Source organism: Chamaea fasciata, unplaced genomic scaffold, assembly GCF_029207755.1.
Source record: "Chamaea fasciata isolate MVZ Bird 193981 ecotype frontalis unplaced genomic scaffold, bChaFas1.0.hap1 SCAF_6, whole genome shotgun sequence".
Lineage (NCBI taxonomy): Eukaryota > Metazoa > Chordata > Aves > Passeriformes > Sylviidae > Chamaea > Chamaea fasciata.
The window spans coordinates 59423004-59437931 of record NW_027094091.1 but is presented as its reverse complement, the minus strand read 5'-3'; the positions used below and the strand labels follow the sequence as shown (position 1 = coordinate 59437931).

At 43.4% G+C, this 14928-nt stretch overlaps 1 protein-coding gene across 1 annotated transcript in view; it reads left to right on the top strand.

The window, feature by feature from the left end:
- Positions 1–1049: 1049 nt before the first annotated feature.
- The window catches only part of ARHGAP10 (Rho GTPase activating protein 10), a 138993-nt gene continuing 125114 nt past the window's right edge, over positions 1050–14928 (top strand). Inside the window, exon 1 of the mRNA XM_066186506.1 lies at positions 1050–1348. Coding sequence (XP_066042603.1) covers positions 1195–1348 — 154 coding nt within the window. The 5' untranslated portion in view covers positions 1050–1194. The remainder of the gene's footprint in view (positions 1349–14928) is intronic.

Here is a 14928-nt window from a genome sequence, read left to right as displayed (position 1 = left end):
TCTCAGAGATTTCCATGAGGTGCAGGGGGCATAGCAGCTGGTACAATCATAGAGTATGCTGAGTAGGAAGGGACCAATGATCAGAATCATTGAGTCCAATTCAGGCCCTACACAGGACATCTCAAGAATCCCACCATGTGCCTGAGAAGACTGTCCAAATACCTCTTGAGCTCTGTCAGGTCTGAGGCTGCGACCACTTCCCTGGGATGCCTGTTGAAGTGGCCAACCACCTTCTGGGTGAAAAACCTTTTCCTGATACACAACCCAAACCACCTATGACTCAGTTTCATGTAATTTTCTCAAGTCCTGCCACTGGGAACCACAGAGATCAGTGCCTGCACCTCCTCTTCCCCTCATGAGCAAGCTGGAGACTGCAATGAGGTCTCTCATCCGTCTCCTGCAGGCTGAACAGAACTAATGACTTCAGCCGCTCCTCAAATGGCTTCCCCTCAAGGCCCTTCACCATCCCCGTAGGCTCCTTTGGATGCTCTCTAGTAGCTTAACGTCCTTTTTATACTATGGCACCCAAAACTGCCCCCAGCGCTCGAGGTGAGGCTGCCCCAGTGCAGAGCAGAATGGGACAATCCCTTCCCTTGGCCGGCTGGCCATGCTGTGCCCCCCAGGACAGGGCTGGCCCTCCTGGCTACCAGGGCACTGCTGGCTCACATTCAGCTCTCCATGGACCAGGACCCCCAGGTCCCTCTGCCCAGCGCTGTTCTCCCGTTCCCCGGCTATACACACGGCCAGGGCTGTCCCGTCCTAGGCGCAGAATCCTGCACTTGCCCCTCGCGCTGCTTGCGATGGTCCATCTCTCACTTGCCGAGGCGTCACTGCGGAGCAGGGCGCTCTCTCTGGTACCTGCCCACGTTCTCCGCTCGGGGACGCCCGCGGCGCCTCAGCCGAGCTGCCCTGCCCGGGGACCGGGCGCACCGGGGCGGCCCCCGCGCCCCGCCCGGTGCCGCTGCGGCCGCGGGGAGCTCGGAAGGGGCCGGGCCCGGGCTCTGCCCGCCCCGCTCGGGCGTGTCCCGGTGGCGCTGCCGGGAGGGCGGCTCCGCTGAGCTCGGCTGTCTGTGCTTGCGCCCAGCCCTGTGCGGGGGGAGCCGCTGCTCCGTCTTTGTGGCCGCGGCTGCGGAGGGCGGCGGTGCTGCGGTTCGCGGGGAGCCGAGCCCCGGCGCGGCGGCGGCTGTGGCAGCCATGGGGCTGCAGCCCCTGGAGTTCAGCGACTGCTACCTGGACAGCCCCTGGTTCAGGGAGCGGGTGAGAGCCCACGAGGCCGAGCTGGAGAAGACCAATAAGTTTATCAAGGAGTTGCTGAAGGATGGGAAGAACCTGATCGCCGCGACCAAGAGTGAGTGGAGGGCAGCGGGGGGAGCTGCGGGGGCGGCTGCCCGGCGCCGGCAGCGTTCGCCTTTGAGGCGGCGGCGCTCGCCTTTGTGGCACAGAGCTTTGCACTGGCGTTCTCCAGCCTCTCCCTTGGGTTCCCCATCAGCCGCTTGGAGACGGAGGTTCTTTCCAGCCCTTCTCCGCGGAGGGGAATAAGGGATAGAGGCGGTGGCAGCGCCGGGTGACTCCTGTTGCATCTGCCCGGTTCCTGGGCCGGGCCTGGCTTCTGTGTTCGGCGGTGCCGAGCCCGGAGCAGCCCCGGCTGCCGTGTGAAAGCCTCCGGGAGGACTCGGTCCCAGGTGCTGCTGGTGCGCTGCAAGCTGAGCCACTGGGAATCGCCTGCCTACAACGACCGTGTCGTGCCTGTGCCTTGCAGCCTGTGCAGAGGCTGCTGGAAAATACCTCTGTGAAAAGAAGCGTGTGCAGGAATTAGCAGACTTAGTTTTGTGCTGGCAGCGCTGATTATCAGTTCTATGCCTTTGGCCTCTTGAAATGTGATAGTGCTTTGTTGATTTTGCGTTTACTTGTTGAGTATATTCATAGTGTGTATAAACAGTTAGCTATAATGTGTTTTATGCGGGGATCATGTTTTTTGCCTTGAATGACCACGTTCATGCATGTTCTTAGTGTAGTATTGTGCTACTGTATTTTTTCCATTTAACTTAAGACACAGTTGTGTAGTCACCTAAATATTTAGTAGGATGATTTGCTATACCAATTATTCAGATAAACCACTAACACAGTACTCTGGCACTGTGTTCTCGGAAGTGTACAGCACCTCTGGTATGGTAAACTTCTGAAGCCAGGAAACCATGCTGTCAGGATGTTTCCATTAAACTGATAGGGGTTTGGCCAGTGGTTTGATCAGTGTAGCTGCCTGGATATGGTGAAGTGTTTAAAACCAGAGTTAACTCATTTCTGTAAATAAACAAACATTGTTTTCTGGTTTTGTCTCCGGTGGAAGATGCCGTATCAAATTTCACTTGTCTGTAACTGTTATTCTTGGGCCAGTTAACATTCTGTTACTGCAAATTGTGATGTTAGAGGATTATTCAAAATCTGTGACTTGAAGTGTCAGTATAAATCATCTTAACTTGGAGTGTAAAGTAAAAAAGTGTCCCGAAAATTGGATAAGAACAGTAGAGGGAAATCATTCCTCTTCTCTCCCTCAGGCATCTAGACAGTATTTTGGCAACTGCCCCAAACCCTCAGTTGCTCGTATACAGTAATGTATACAGAACTTAATTTCTAAGCGTGGAGCTGGCTGTGGTGAGGAAAGCCCTAACTCAAATGAGCGTCCTGTCCACAGCACACCGGAATCCTGTGCTGGTAAATTGGCTTTGTGTGCAGTGCTCAGGGTGCTTTGCTGTGTGTGGTGGAAGCCAACTGTGCTGGCGAGGACCACCTGGCCTGCGAGTGCTCAATGAAATGCTTAGGGCTAGCTCATGAGGAATATTTAGAGAAGCTATCTGAGATCCTGCCTGGTGTTCTGGTCTAAGCACTGCTTTCCTTTCTGAGATTACAGTCAGAAGGTTTATTCTTGAGTTTAGTTGCTGTACCTTATTCTAACAAACATCTTCAGCGTACTTGTTTGAAAAGTACAAACAGGTTAAACCCTTCATTCCACATTTCAGGTTTCTGCAGTTGTGTCTCCTCTTTAGAGTGCCCTGAGTGACGGGTTTGGAGCTGACTTGCTTTCCTCTGGTACTGGTGAAGGAGTGCCACTGTTCAACAAACAGGACAAATTGAACCAGAGGGAGCACAAGAAGTTAAAACCCACTAAAACCCCAGTGGTTAGGGCATTGGTCCTCCTCATGTTTTCAGAAGAAAACATTATCATCTAAATTCTTTGAGGAACCTGATTCATTTGCTGCCAGGAAACCAGATGGGATTAGTATTTGTTCCAAAAACCAAGCTTGAGAAGTGGTCTAGACACAATGGTCTGTTCATTTGTGTCCAAACTGCATTTTCTGCACAAAGATAGTCTCACTGCAATTTTGAGAATGTGATAATAAAGCAGGGTGTAGTGAGCTTAGATGACTGTCTCTTGAACAACAGTTGCTGACAATTTTTAGAAAATTGTTTTATTCTTTTGAACAAAAAATGTTATCTTGATAATAGCTAAAATAGGTTTCTGGAACCAGGTAAAATATGAGATTTGCACCTGGTGTAATTGATATGTGAGTGTGATAAGGTGCTCTGAGTGGTGTGTAAAGTACAAAATGTAGTATTGTTCTTGAATTTGTGGGAAATATGTAATCTGTGGGACTGCAATAGACACAGCCAGCATTTCTCTCCCTTAGCAATTTCCTTATTTCACTTGTAAAGCTGGCAGCAAACGTTATGGAGATTCTTTAGGTGTGAATAACTGATGCAATTGAATAGATCCCACTTCCTGCCTGACAGACAACCTTGTGACTGATGCTGCCTGCACTGAGTTACATCTTGACAGGTGGAAGCAGATATTGCTACCACTCCCTCTAATTCATAGGAACCACCAGTGTCTTGCAGGTCACTACAGTAACATGATGTGGTTCCTCTTATTGGCTCCTTTCCGTTTGTCTCCTCAGTTGTATGGAATTGTAGTTTTCACCTAAAACTCGTAAGAATTGATTTTTGTTAGTACAGGACTATACTGCTTAAAAAAGAGAACAAAAAAAAAAAAAAGAATTTACATTTTTAAATTGTTGAATTTCCAGAGGAAAGCATACCTCAAGTGTATCTTTAAAGTTTCAGTAGTTTCAAGAATGTGATAGAAAGATAAACAAGAGTGACTCAAAGATGTCTGTTTCCTGTGTAAGGTTTTGAATCACCAAGTTGTCTAGTTCAGGCTAAATATTGGAAGGATGAATAAACAATAGGTGGCTCTTCCTTTTTCATGACAGTTAAATGTATTTAAAAGAAGTACAAACCCATTTTTTTCCCCTGCTGTTATTAATACAAGTGCTATACATGTGTGCTTTTTAAAATAGCAATGCAGTATTTCTTAGGGGATTCCAGTTCAGTTAAACAAATTAGGATCAATAGCGTTTATAGATAAATTCTGGATGGAGGTGTGATTCAGTGAAAGTGAATTTAGAGGTACCTGATAAGAGAATCCTTATTCTGAAACATGAAAGGAATGTAAGAGGTTTCGTTCTGAGCTCTTAAAAATCTGCAGTGCAGTTTGTTGGAAGCTAAAGAATACACTGGAGAAATGCTATATATTTAGTCTGAATTCTTTGCCCCTGTGTTGATCCAACTCTTGGTCTTTTCACACGAGTGTGAGATTTTTGTGGGGCTTTTGAAAATGTTTTTGAAGGTTTGTTGTGGTTTTTTTGGTTTTTTTTTGTTTTGGTTTTTTTTTTTTTTTTTAAATACCTACAGCAGGAGCTGCACTGCTAATGAGATGCCCAGGTGGAGTAGGAAGAGTCAGGACAAATGTAGGTTTTGGCCCTGGGCATCTCACAGGGCCTTTGCAAAGGGTGCTTGTGAGTGGATGCTCACAGCCATTTTATGTACCTGTAAGCAGAGCCTCCTCATTCTTGGATTTAGGCTCAAATGGGAGCAGAATTCTGTTTGAGTCAACTGCAGTGGCTTTGTGATGGGCTGCTGAAGACAGAAGATGGAGGTATTTGGTGCAGTGGGCATCCTGGCTATCCAGTGCACACCAGTATACTCAGTGTCTGTTTCTTATTGCTTTTTTCATTTTGTGTTTTTTGTGGAAGAGTTATTTCTTGCACTCTTCTAGACAGAATACAAAATGGGAACCAAATTTGTTTTATGTGTAGAAAGAGTTTGTTGGAATATACAGAGTTGCTGATGAGTAATTGTTTTAACAAAGGTGACAGAAGAACCTAATCCAGTCCCAAGCCTCAGTTTGATATCTGAGTTGTCCAAACCCATATTCTTTTTCTTGGCCAGTTCTCTTGGTGTGTGGTGGTTGACCTTCCAGACTCTGGTCTAGGTTAGATTTTGGTCTGACCTGGTGTATATGTTATTATGTAAATTTAAAAGCTGTGGTAATCCACATAATAACACCACATAAAAACCTCTCAGACCACTTGAGCCGTGGTACATTTTTTTCTTAAGCACTAATTGTCTATTTTTTAAAGCTTTGCTTAATGTAATCTGCAGTTATGAAACCATGTGTAATGTGTGCCAGCTTTCAAACTCTTAGGATTTTTTTTATTACAACAAAAATGTTCTACTGACATTCCAGTACATGTCAAAGAAGTAAAATAACCACTAATATAGGGCTTATTAATAACTTTTAGACCAGAAATGGACATTCACTAAAGATTTAGGTAGAATCCAAAGATTGAGTAAAAACTTAATGTGTTCTTACTTAACAGGGAAGGGGGGAATATTGCAAGAGGGTCTTAGTTGAACTTGAATGCAAAGTTTCCTAAGTCAACTGTGGTTAGTTAGGGCTCTATATTTGATTATTTTTCCTTGAATTCAGTGAGACCTCTGAATTAATAAATCTTTACATTTAGCATTTCAGAAAGCTATTCTATTTTTCAATCACTAACCCAAACCCAGGCTTTATTTCTATTGTAAGGCACGCTTTAGGTGTGATAACCATAAGCAAATCAATGCTGTATGTGAATGCTTTGAGATTTAAATTTGAAATCTGCTCTGCTAGGGCCATGTTAGATGAAAAAATTATTTCAAGGGCAGTGTTGCAAAGGCTACTGAGCTGTATGTACCTTTAAAAAATCACAGGTTTCTATTGGAAGTGTTTCCAATATTGAGCTCATTAGAAAACTAAGGCAAACAGGTTCTTTGGGGCCCATCTAATAGAGATTTCCCTTAAGAAAGAGCTGCTGATAATAACATAATAAAACGTTGCTTGTCCCTTCCCTTCAAGATAATTGCCACAGCTGGGGCCTAATTAACTATGACAACACTTTAATTTTTTTTTTGTTTTCTTTTCTGCTTGTAGATAAAGTTGCTTCTGTACAAGGACCAGGAAAACGCTAATGTTTAAGAAAGAACTGTAAAGAACATTTTGTTTAGCTCCACCCCAAGTAGAGCATTCGTTACTGTGTCAGTAGCTATAAAAAGTGTCAGGCTCATTCTGTGGAGGATGCCAGTTTGTCAGCTTGAATCTCATCTCTTCAGCTTGAATTACTAACTAGCTCCATTACTGTCTTTGTCCTGTAGATGTTCCACTGTTCATTTTTATTTTTTTTGAAAGCAGAGCGTTGTGCTACTGAACATCTGTGATATCAGAAAACATGAAATTTCACGAATTTATACAGATTTTCTTAGTTCTGAGAGATGTGACAAACTGTCATTAAATGAAATGCTTTTGTCTTTTAATCATTTGGGGAAAATGTGTCATTTTTCAGCTTTAGATAAAATGCGTGAGTGGTCATTCAAGAGAACATCACTGAAGTATAATTGTCAGTCTTCAGGACAAAACCAACAGACATAAGTTTATAATTGTTAGAGAAGTTGTCTGGTAGATCTTGTTCAGAAGGTTTTTTATCCTTGGTTTTGGTTTTTTTTTTTAATGACATGACTTTTAGAAATGTAATATTAGAATTATAGGTAATCTCAGTCTATATGAGTTGTAAAAAAGAGTGGATTTGCCCTACAGGATGTAAAGTGCCAACACCTGCTTGCAATTAAGAAAAATAGGCCCACTGCTTAGGCTGTAGGTGTATGCTGTTCCTAAAATTATCCTGTGCTTGCCAGCTCTGTATTGAGAAAATGTTGTGAATTTTAGCAAGCTGACCTTATGACACTGATAACACTTCTCAAGTCTAAAATAATTTGGTAAGTTTTATTGAGGCACAACGTCTCTTTCTGCTTGGCACTGATGTTTTTCCAAGGGGGCAGGAAGGAGAGTGTTATGGTGTTTGTTTTTTTTGGTTTTTTTTTTTGGGGAAGTAGCAAACAGGCTGGGTGCTCTGCCCGTGCTTTAGTCAGGGAGCACGTGGAAACATGTTTGGAATGGCGCTGAAGAGCTGCATCCCAATACTTGTCTCCTCCTTCCCAGCTATTTTGTAACGTTACATAATTAATGTATAAAGTTTACATTGACTGTGGTGCTTTTGTTTTACAATGCCAATTTCAGTCACTACTGCAACACTTAGCACATTAACCTAAAAAACAGGGGCTTGGCTGTTTTAGAGAGAGAGAGTTTGCAGCTTGTGGATCTTGGCAATATGCTTAATGTTTTGGTAGTGTGGGTTGTGGCTTCATGAGATAATTTTTATGATTTGCTCATGTCTGATGGGGCTTCCTTTTGTGTGTGCCACTTTTCTGAGTTTCAATACCATATTTACTGTTCTATGACAGTTGTCCTTACGATGTTACAATATGCTCAGTGTTTTGGTTATCTTTTAAAAAATCTTCAAGTTTCTGAGTTAGCTAATTAAGACACTTGGAGCAGTTGAATGCTTTCTGGAATATCTAATGAATGTAAAATATATGATCAAATAAACTTGGGCCCATATTGGCAGCATCGTTTAAGAAGCTCCTGTTCAGGGAGTGTAGCATCTCTCTGCTGTTGGTTGCTGCCACCCACTATAGGTGTCAATCTTAATCAGCACCCAAAATCTGCCTAGTTGCTAAGTCAAACCCATCTTCCTTGCCAAATTTAAACTCAGCCATCAGTTTTGCAATGAGTTGAAACAGGCACTTGCACTCCATCCCAGAAGCTCCTGTGGCGGTTGTTTTCCTCTGGGTGTGACTTTGATGGAGAGAGGGCAGTAATTTATGAAGCCCCATGTTATACATTGGGGATAAATGTGTGCCTTTTGTCCAAAGCACTTCTTTTGATATCTCACTGGAAAGTGGCGTCTGTGGCCTGGTTTACATTATCCTCCAATTCTTTATCTAAACAGGTATTTTTGACAGACAGCTTCAATGTGTTGGTCGTTTTCAGTACCTGCTTGTAAGCTATGGATGGACCTTCTTGCAGATACCATGTTCTTTGTCTTTTACTCTTTCTGCTCTGTTTTTGTTTCCTCCCTTTGTTTTTATTTTCCATCCTGTGTGTTTGCTCATCTTGCAGGATAAAAATAGAGAAAACATCCAGGGCTTCAGAAGGTATGTGGCCATCACAGGCCAAGGCCAAATCAGAAGTTCCTGTAAATCATTCATGCTACGCTTGTCCTTTGTGGGAAAGGAGCAGAATGAGGGGAAAAATAATTGACAGGGATGGAAAATCACAGTGTTATTAAACAGATTGTGGTTTTACTACAGCCCAGAGCTTTGAATAAACCTCCTGTTGTTGCCTCTTTAAATGAGAGGACTGGCCAGGTGAAGGTTATTGGCTCAATAGGTAGGTCAGAGAGGAGCTTGGTCTCTCAGTAGATCTGGTTGTTACAGTTTCCCTGGGTCCTTGTCAGCTTTTGTATGTGCACCTGGCTGGTTAGGACTTTGTGTCCTTGAAGAGGAAAAACAATGGTTTGTTTAATTTGGCAGGGAAAATTGAGTATCCAGGATGAAACTGAGCAGGGCTTTGTACCAAAGCTGGGCCTTGAAGGACATTGTAGTGTGTGTGGTGTCCAGGAATAGGTTCTCAGCCACTTTGTTGCTGGTGAATGGCTTTTAGCTTTGAAACATGTCCATTTCTTCCATTAGGCTGGTGCATGGGGGCTTAGAAATAATGAATTAATTAATGTTGAGGATTACGAAGTTTGTCATACATCAAGGGTTTAAGCCTTAAGAAAAATCAGATTGTAATGTCTCAAGTCTCCAAAACTGGGATATTTTCCCAAGCAGAGAGAGCATCATATTTTTGTTTGGTTGGTTTATTCTGTGATTTTGTCAGTCATTAGAATTGCTTGCTTGGAAAAATACTAATAATATTTGAATGTGGTGTGTTGGAACAAAAAAAAAAATGGAAACGTGTAGCAGTTTTACATAAAAATGTAACTGCTTAGAATATGCTTCTTCAAAAGAAATCCTGCTGTCTTGCAAACAGGTGGAGGAGGCATGCTGCCAGGTCATGGAGGACCTGACACAAACTTGTCAAAATACCTTTTTGACGGTGGGTCCTAGTTCTTAGAAATCTGTTGTGGGGCTGAGTTTGCAGTTTATGTGGATTAACAGACTGTGAGTGCTGCGTAGCGTCAGCCTTTGGAACACATCAGTGCTCTGAGGGCAAAGCAGTGTAACTTGTCCATACCTTTTTGCTCTTAAAATCCCAGGTTGTAAGCACTCTCTGTTGCAGGGGCCTGGACTGACTGACAAACTCAGTCATGAGCCCATGAGCCAAAGGACTGTTTCTCCAGAGCTTTTGTCTGTTCAAGTCCTCAGCCTGCAAGCTTTTCAGGAACAAAGCTGACTTTGTCCAGTCTGCTCTCAAACACTTGCTCTGTGGTAATATTACTGTTCTTGTATTGTACTTCATTTTATGCTTTCAGTCATTTCAAAATGCACAGTTTCAAATTTCTGTTGTGCCTCTTCCTAGCTGTTCCCTTGTTCCAGGGGATTCGGGATCTTTGCTCAAAGAAATCAAACTACCTGGAATTATTGCCTTTTTTTTCCCTAACAACTGAGAGCCACACAGCCACTTGCTCACTCTTCCAGCCAGTGGGATTAGGGAGAAGATTAGAAGGGTAAAAGCTAGAAAACTCCTGGGTTGAGATCAAGACAGTTCAACAGAAAAAGCAAAAGCCATGCACATAAATGAAACAGAACAAGGAATTATTCTCTGCTTCCCATGGACAGGCAGGTGTTCAGTCATTTCCAGGAGAGCAGGGCCCAGTCATATGTAAGGGTTATTTGGAAAGACAAATGCTGTTACTCCAAGCATTCCACTACTTCCTCCCTCTTCTCCCCTCTTTAAATATGGAGCATGACACCATAGGTGTAGAAATTCCTGCTTATCAAACCTGATTTCCTTTTATGACAAGGTAGCATACCTAGTTGATCAAGGGAAGCCAGCTGATCACGTTTTGAATTTCAGTAAAGCTTTGGGTACTGTCTCTCACAGGATCCTTCTGCACAGGCTGTATAATCAGACCATGCAACTGGTGAGCAGCTGGCTCATGGGTCAGGCACAAAGGGTTGTAGTTAAGGGGCTGGATTAGAGACCTGTCACTAGTGGGGTTCTTCAGGGCTCCATCTTAAGCCTTGTGCTCTTCAACATCTTCGTTAACCACTTGGATGCAGGACTGGAGGGGATACTAAACAAGTTTGTATATCACACAAAACTGTGAGGAGCTGTTGCCTCCCTGAAGGCAGGGAGGCCTTGCAGAGAGACCTTGACAAAATAGAGGGCTGGGCAAATCACCAACCACGTGAAGTTCATCCAGGGAAAGTGCCAGATGCACCTGGGATGAGCAGCCCTGGCTGTACGGACAGACTGGGGAATGAGAGGCTGGAGAGCAGCGCTGTGCAAAGGGCCCTGGGGCTCCTGGTCCGTGGAAAGCTGAATGTGAGCCAGCAGTGCCCTGGCAGCCAGGAGAGCCAGCCCTGTCCTGGGGGCATCAGGCCCAGCGTGGCCAGCCAGGCAAGGGAGGGGATTGTCCCCTCTGCTCTGCTCTGGGGCGGCCTCACCTCCAGGGCTGGGGCAAGTTTGAGTGCCACAATATAACCAAGCTATTAAACTATTGGATAGCATCCAAAGGAGGGCAGGAAGGATGGTGGAGGGCATTGAGGGGAAGGCTGATAACAAGTGACTGGAGTCACTTGGTGTGTTCAGCCTGGAGGAGACTGAGGAGAGACCTCATTGCAGTTAGGACTTCCTCATGAGGGGAAGAGGAGGGGCAGACACATCTGTGTGGTGACAGTGACAGGACCCCAAGGGAATGGCCTGAAATTGTGTCAGGGGAGGTTTAGCTTGGATGCCAGGAAAAAGTTCTTTCCCCAGAGGATGCTTGGGCACTGGAATGGGCTCCCCAGGAAGGTGGTCACGGCACTGACTGACAGAGTTCAAGAAGCATTTGGACAATACTCTTGGGCACATGGTGTGACTCTTGGGGATGGTGCTGTTCAGGGCCAGGACTCGGTGATCTTTGTGGGTCCATTCCAAGTCAGCATATTCTGTGTTAAATCCCTTCAGTCAGTTGGGGTCACCTGTCCCAGCTGGGTCTTGTCCTAACCTCCCACACGCCCCTAGTCTCCTCACCAGCATGGCTATTCAAAAACTAGAAAAGGCTTTGGCTCTGTGTAAGCCCTGCTCAGCAATAACAAAAACATCCCTATTGCTGTCACTTTGTTCAGAACAAATCCAAAACTCAGCCCCATACCAGCCACTGTAAAGAAAATTTACTCTTTCCCAGCGAAAACCAACACAAGAAGTAGAAGAATCTTATGCTGAAAAGAAATGCTCCTCTCTCCCATGGCTGTTTTTGTTTTGTTTCACAAAACATATCTATTTGTCTTCCAACACCACTACTGCTTGCCCAGTGAGGTTCTGCAGGGTTGTACCTGAGGGGGAAGGCTGCCGTCCTGAGGAGTAGGGAGCAAGCTAGTCAAACATGGAATTTTATTGTTGCCACCTGTCTCTCCTCTCACTGCAGTTTTTAGCAATTGTGAAGGAATAGTTCTGAGCTCCAGACATGCAGCTCAAGTTTTTGTAGTCAGTACAATGAACTAAGGAAATGTTTGTGTTGCATCCTTGAATGTCATTTGTAGACCTTGGCACTCTATTTAGATGAACTTTGCTGAAGGCCTGTAGCAAAACTGAAGGTGATTGGAATCTAGTGAGCCAACCAGCTCTGAGGGTATTGATGACTAGAAATGCCCTTTGAGAGGGCTGAGACCTGAAAACAAGCAGGTGGAAGATCTGTGAGAAAGGTCAGTCACACACTACCTAACAGAAAATTTTACTGTGTGTATACAAATATTACACAGTACATGTAGTATGTGGTATCCAAGACGCAAATTTTTATTTGGAAAATGTGGCTTTGAGACTCAACAGAAATGATGGTCTGCCTTCACTTACCTGGAAATTCCATTTCACTTCTGCCTCCATTACCCACTTTAATATATCTGTAATTAGAATGTGGCTTAAGTATGAATTCCTCTTTATTGAATTACAAAAATACCTTCTATTTTGGTGCAATGTAATTTGTATGTAGGGCAGGGTTTTTTTTAATTGCTGCAAATAGGTTGCTGCCAGTCTTGAGGATCTTTCTATAGTGGACATGGTTCATGTCTGCAAAGTTAGTTCTCTTTTCATATACGTGAATAATTTTATGTTATGAATGAAAAACCAAGCTGTGTCTAGAGAAGTGACTTTTTGAGTAGCTTTGGGCAAACCCTTCATCTGTTTATATCTTTCTTTCCATCGCTATTTAATCTCTTGCTTCAAATTTAGGCTTATTTATCTGTTAAGCATTTCATGAACATTGAAATGTCACATTGAAATGTTGTGTATGAGTCCTTTCTGCATTAGGAGAGGCTGCACTTGCTGCTCTTTTTCTGTAGTCATTATTTGAATTAAGCAGTAGTTATAAACTGTTTTTATCCTCTTCAAGTAAATTACCTTAATATAGAATCGGGGAGGAGGATGTTCCATGTTCTCCTGCAGTCATGTGGCGGACATCTCAGTACAGAGGGCATGGCAGTATGAGCTCAGAAAGCAGCTGTTCTGCCCTTGCCATGCAGACTATTCCAGTGGAAACTTCAGTCAGCAGTTTGGCTTTTCTAAGGTTTATAGCATTTCGTCATTCACTTTTCTTATAAAAAGCATGCAGATGTGAAGAAAAACAGGTATGCCAACCTTGCTATAACACTTCATGGATGCATTGAAGTCCTCTTCAGGTTGGTAAAGTTATTACAAAGCTTACTTCATTGAGGAGGGCTTTTTTTCCTCTTGTAATTTTTTTGTTCTTGAAATGGGAGTGTTTAGAAGGAAGCTGGCTTTCATACCTTCTTGGAAATTAGCTTGGCATAGTCACCATTGATGCATTTAAAAATGGAATTAGAAACCAAGATGTTGGGCAGGAAAAGTAGCAGGGTTTTTTTTGGATGGGGGAAGCAGCTGGACCACACTAGCAATTAATCTGATAGTGCCTCTACCACTTCTCTCTGGTACAGAGGAAGATTTCTTTTAGTGGAACTTAACTGTTTGTAAGCAACATGTAACTGAAACAAGTAATCAAAGCTTCTCCTGAAACAGAAGCTTCTGATACCACAAAAATGTCAAATAACTCCCAAATAATTCTATCAATGTTTATTTCAATTTCAGTCATTTTATAAATAAAGCTTTCTGTAGGTGCTTTCCATTCCTGTAGTGATAGCTGTGGTTGCTCCTTTTAGGATCTTAAAAACTTGTGAGCAGATGAAAGGGACTGAATGCTTTTGATGTGTCAGGTTTGATAACAAAGCCTTGTTAAGAGAATTTATCTTTAAAGAATGTTATCTTTTGAATAAGGATGCTGCTTTTCATAGATTTTTCTTTTCCCGAAACGCTTTCTTTCAGTTTCTGTTTTAAATATAGAATATTTCCAGATTTAATAGTGGTCTGGAGGTGATCTCTCATATCGTGAGGACATTATTGAATAGCCTTATTGGAACATTGCTTCCTAGACACTATTATTAGTGTAGTAGCCAAGAGAGATATGAGCAGCTGCTGATTTTTGTTCCGAGTGCCTGGATGGGTGTGTTGGGGTGGCATTATCAGTGACACACAGAGGCACTGGGGGATGGCCAGGAAGGAATTTTGATTGGAAAATAGTTGACATGAGCTCTGTGGTTGGTGATTCTGTCTCCTCTCTGAGAGGTCTGAGTAGTGTAACTTTTCAGATGACTCCTGCCATAGTGAGCAAAAATTGCTGCCTTCTTCACCTCATTTGATGTCTTTAGCTGTCTTTCTGGTGAACATTTATAGATGAAACTCAGGTGAATGTTCAAGTTTGAGTATTAGGGATGAGCAACAAAGGTCTAATAGGCAGGGGGTTTAATACATGCTGCCATGGAGACATGCCTATGGTTCCTAAGAGATTTTGGGGTAGAGCTGTAGGACAGAACAATGTCTGAATTAAGTCCTCGTTGAAGTATGTACCTCTAATTTCTTGCTAGGCTTTGGAAAAGGTACGCTCAGACCAGTGTTGCCAATGTCAGTTGAATTTTTAGTCACAGCAGAACAATTAGAAGGGGGAAAAACTTGTCTTTTGTGGCTCTGTAAAACAGTGGATAGAATAGATTGATGACAGAATTTAGTAATGTCAGAGGAAGAGAACACGTCAATTCTCTTCTGAGGAGGGGTGTGGTGGAGTTTCCTTTCTTGCTTGCTTGAAGACACTTGCTTATTCCCAGTTGCTTTGCTTCCAGAAGGGGACCCATTATACTGCTCTCTAGTGCAGTTTGCCCCAGCCTTTCCAGGTGGATTTTTCCAAGGGGGAAAAAAAACCCCAAAACATATTGTTTTGTATAACATTGTGTAATATTGAATGGTAGCATTCATTTATTGAGCATTATTGAGTGAATTTGTTAATTTGTTTTCATTTTCCCTTGTGTTTTTAGTTTGCTTAAACCTGTTGGATTTGATTTCTGGCAGTCGCTTTTCTCGAATTGCCTAGTGATACTTCATGGACTTCTCGTGGTTTTTGGATCAAAACCCATGGGAATGTTTTAGTGGTATGTGCAGTG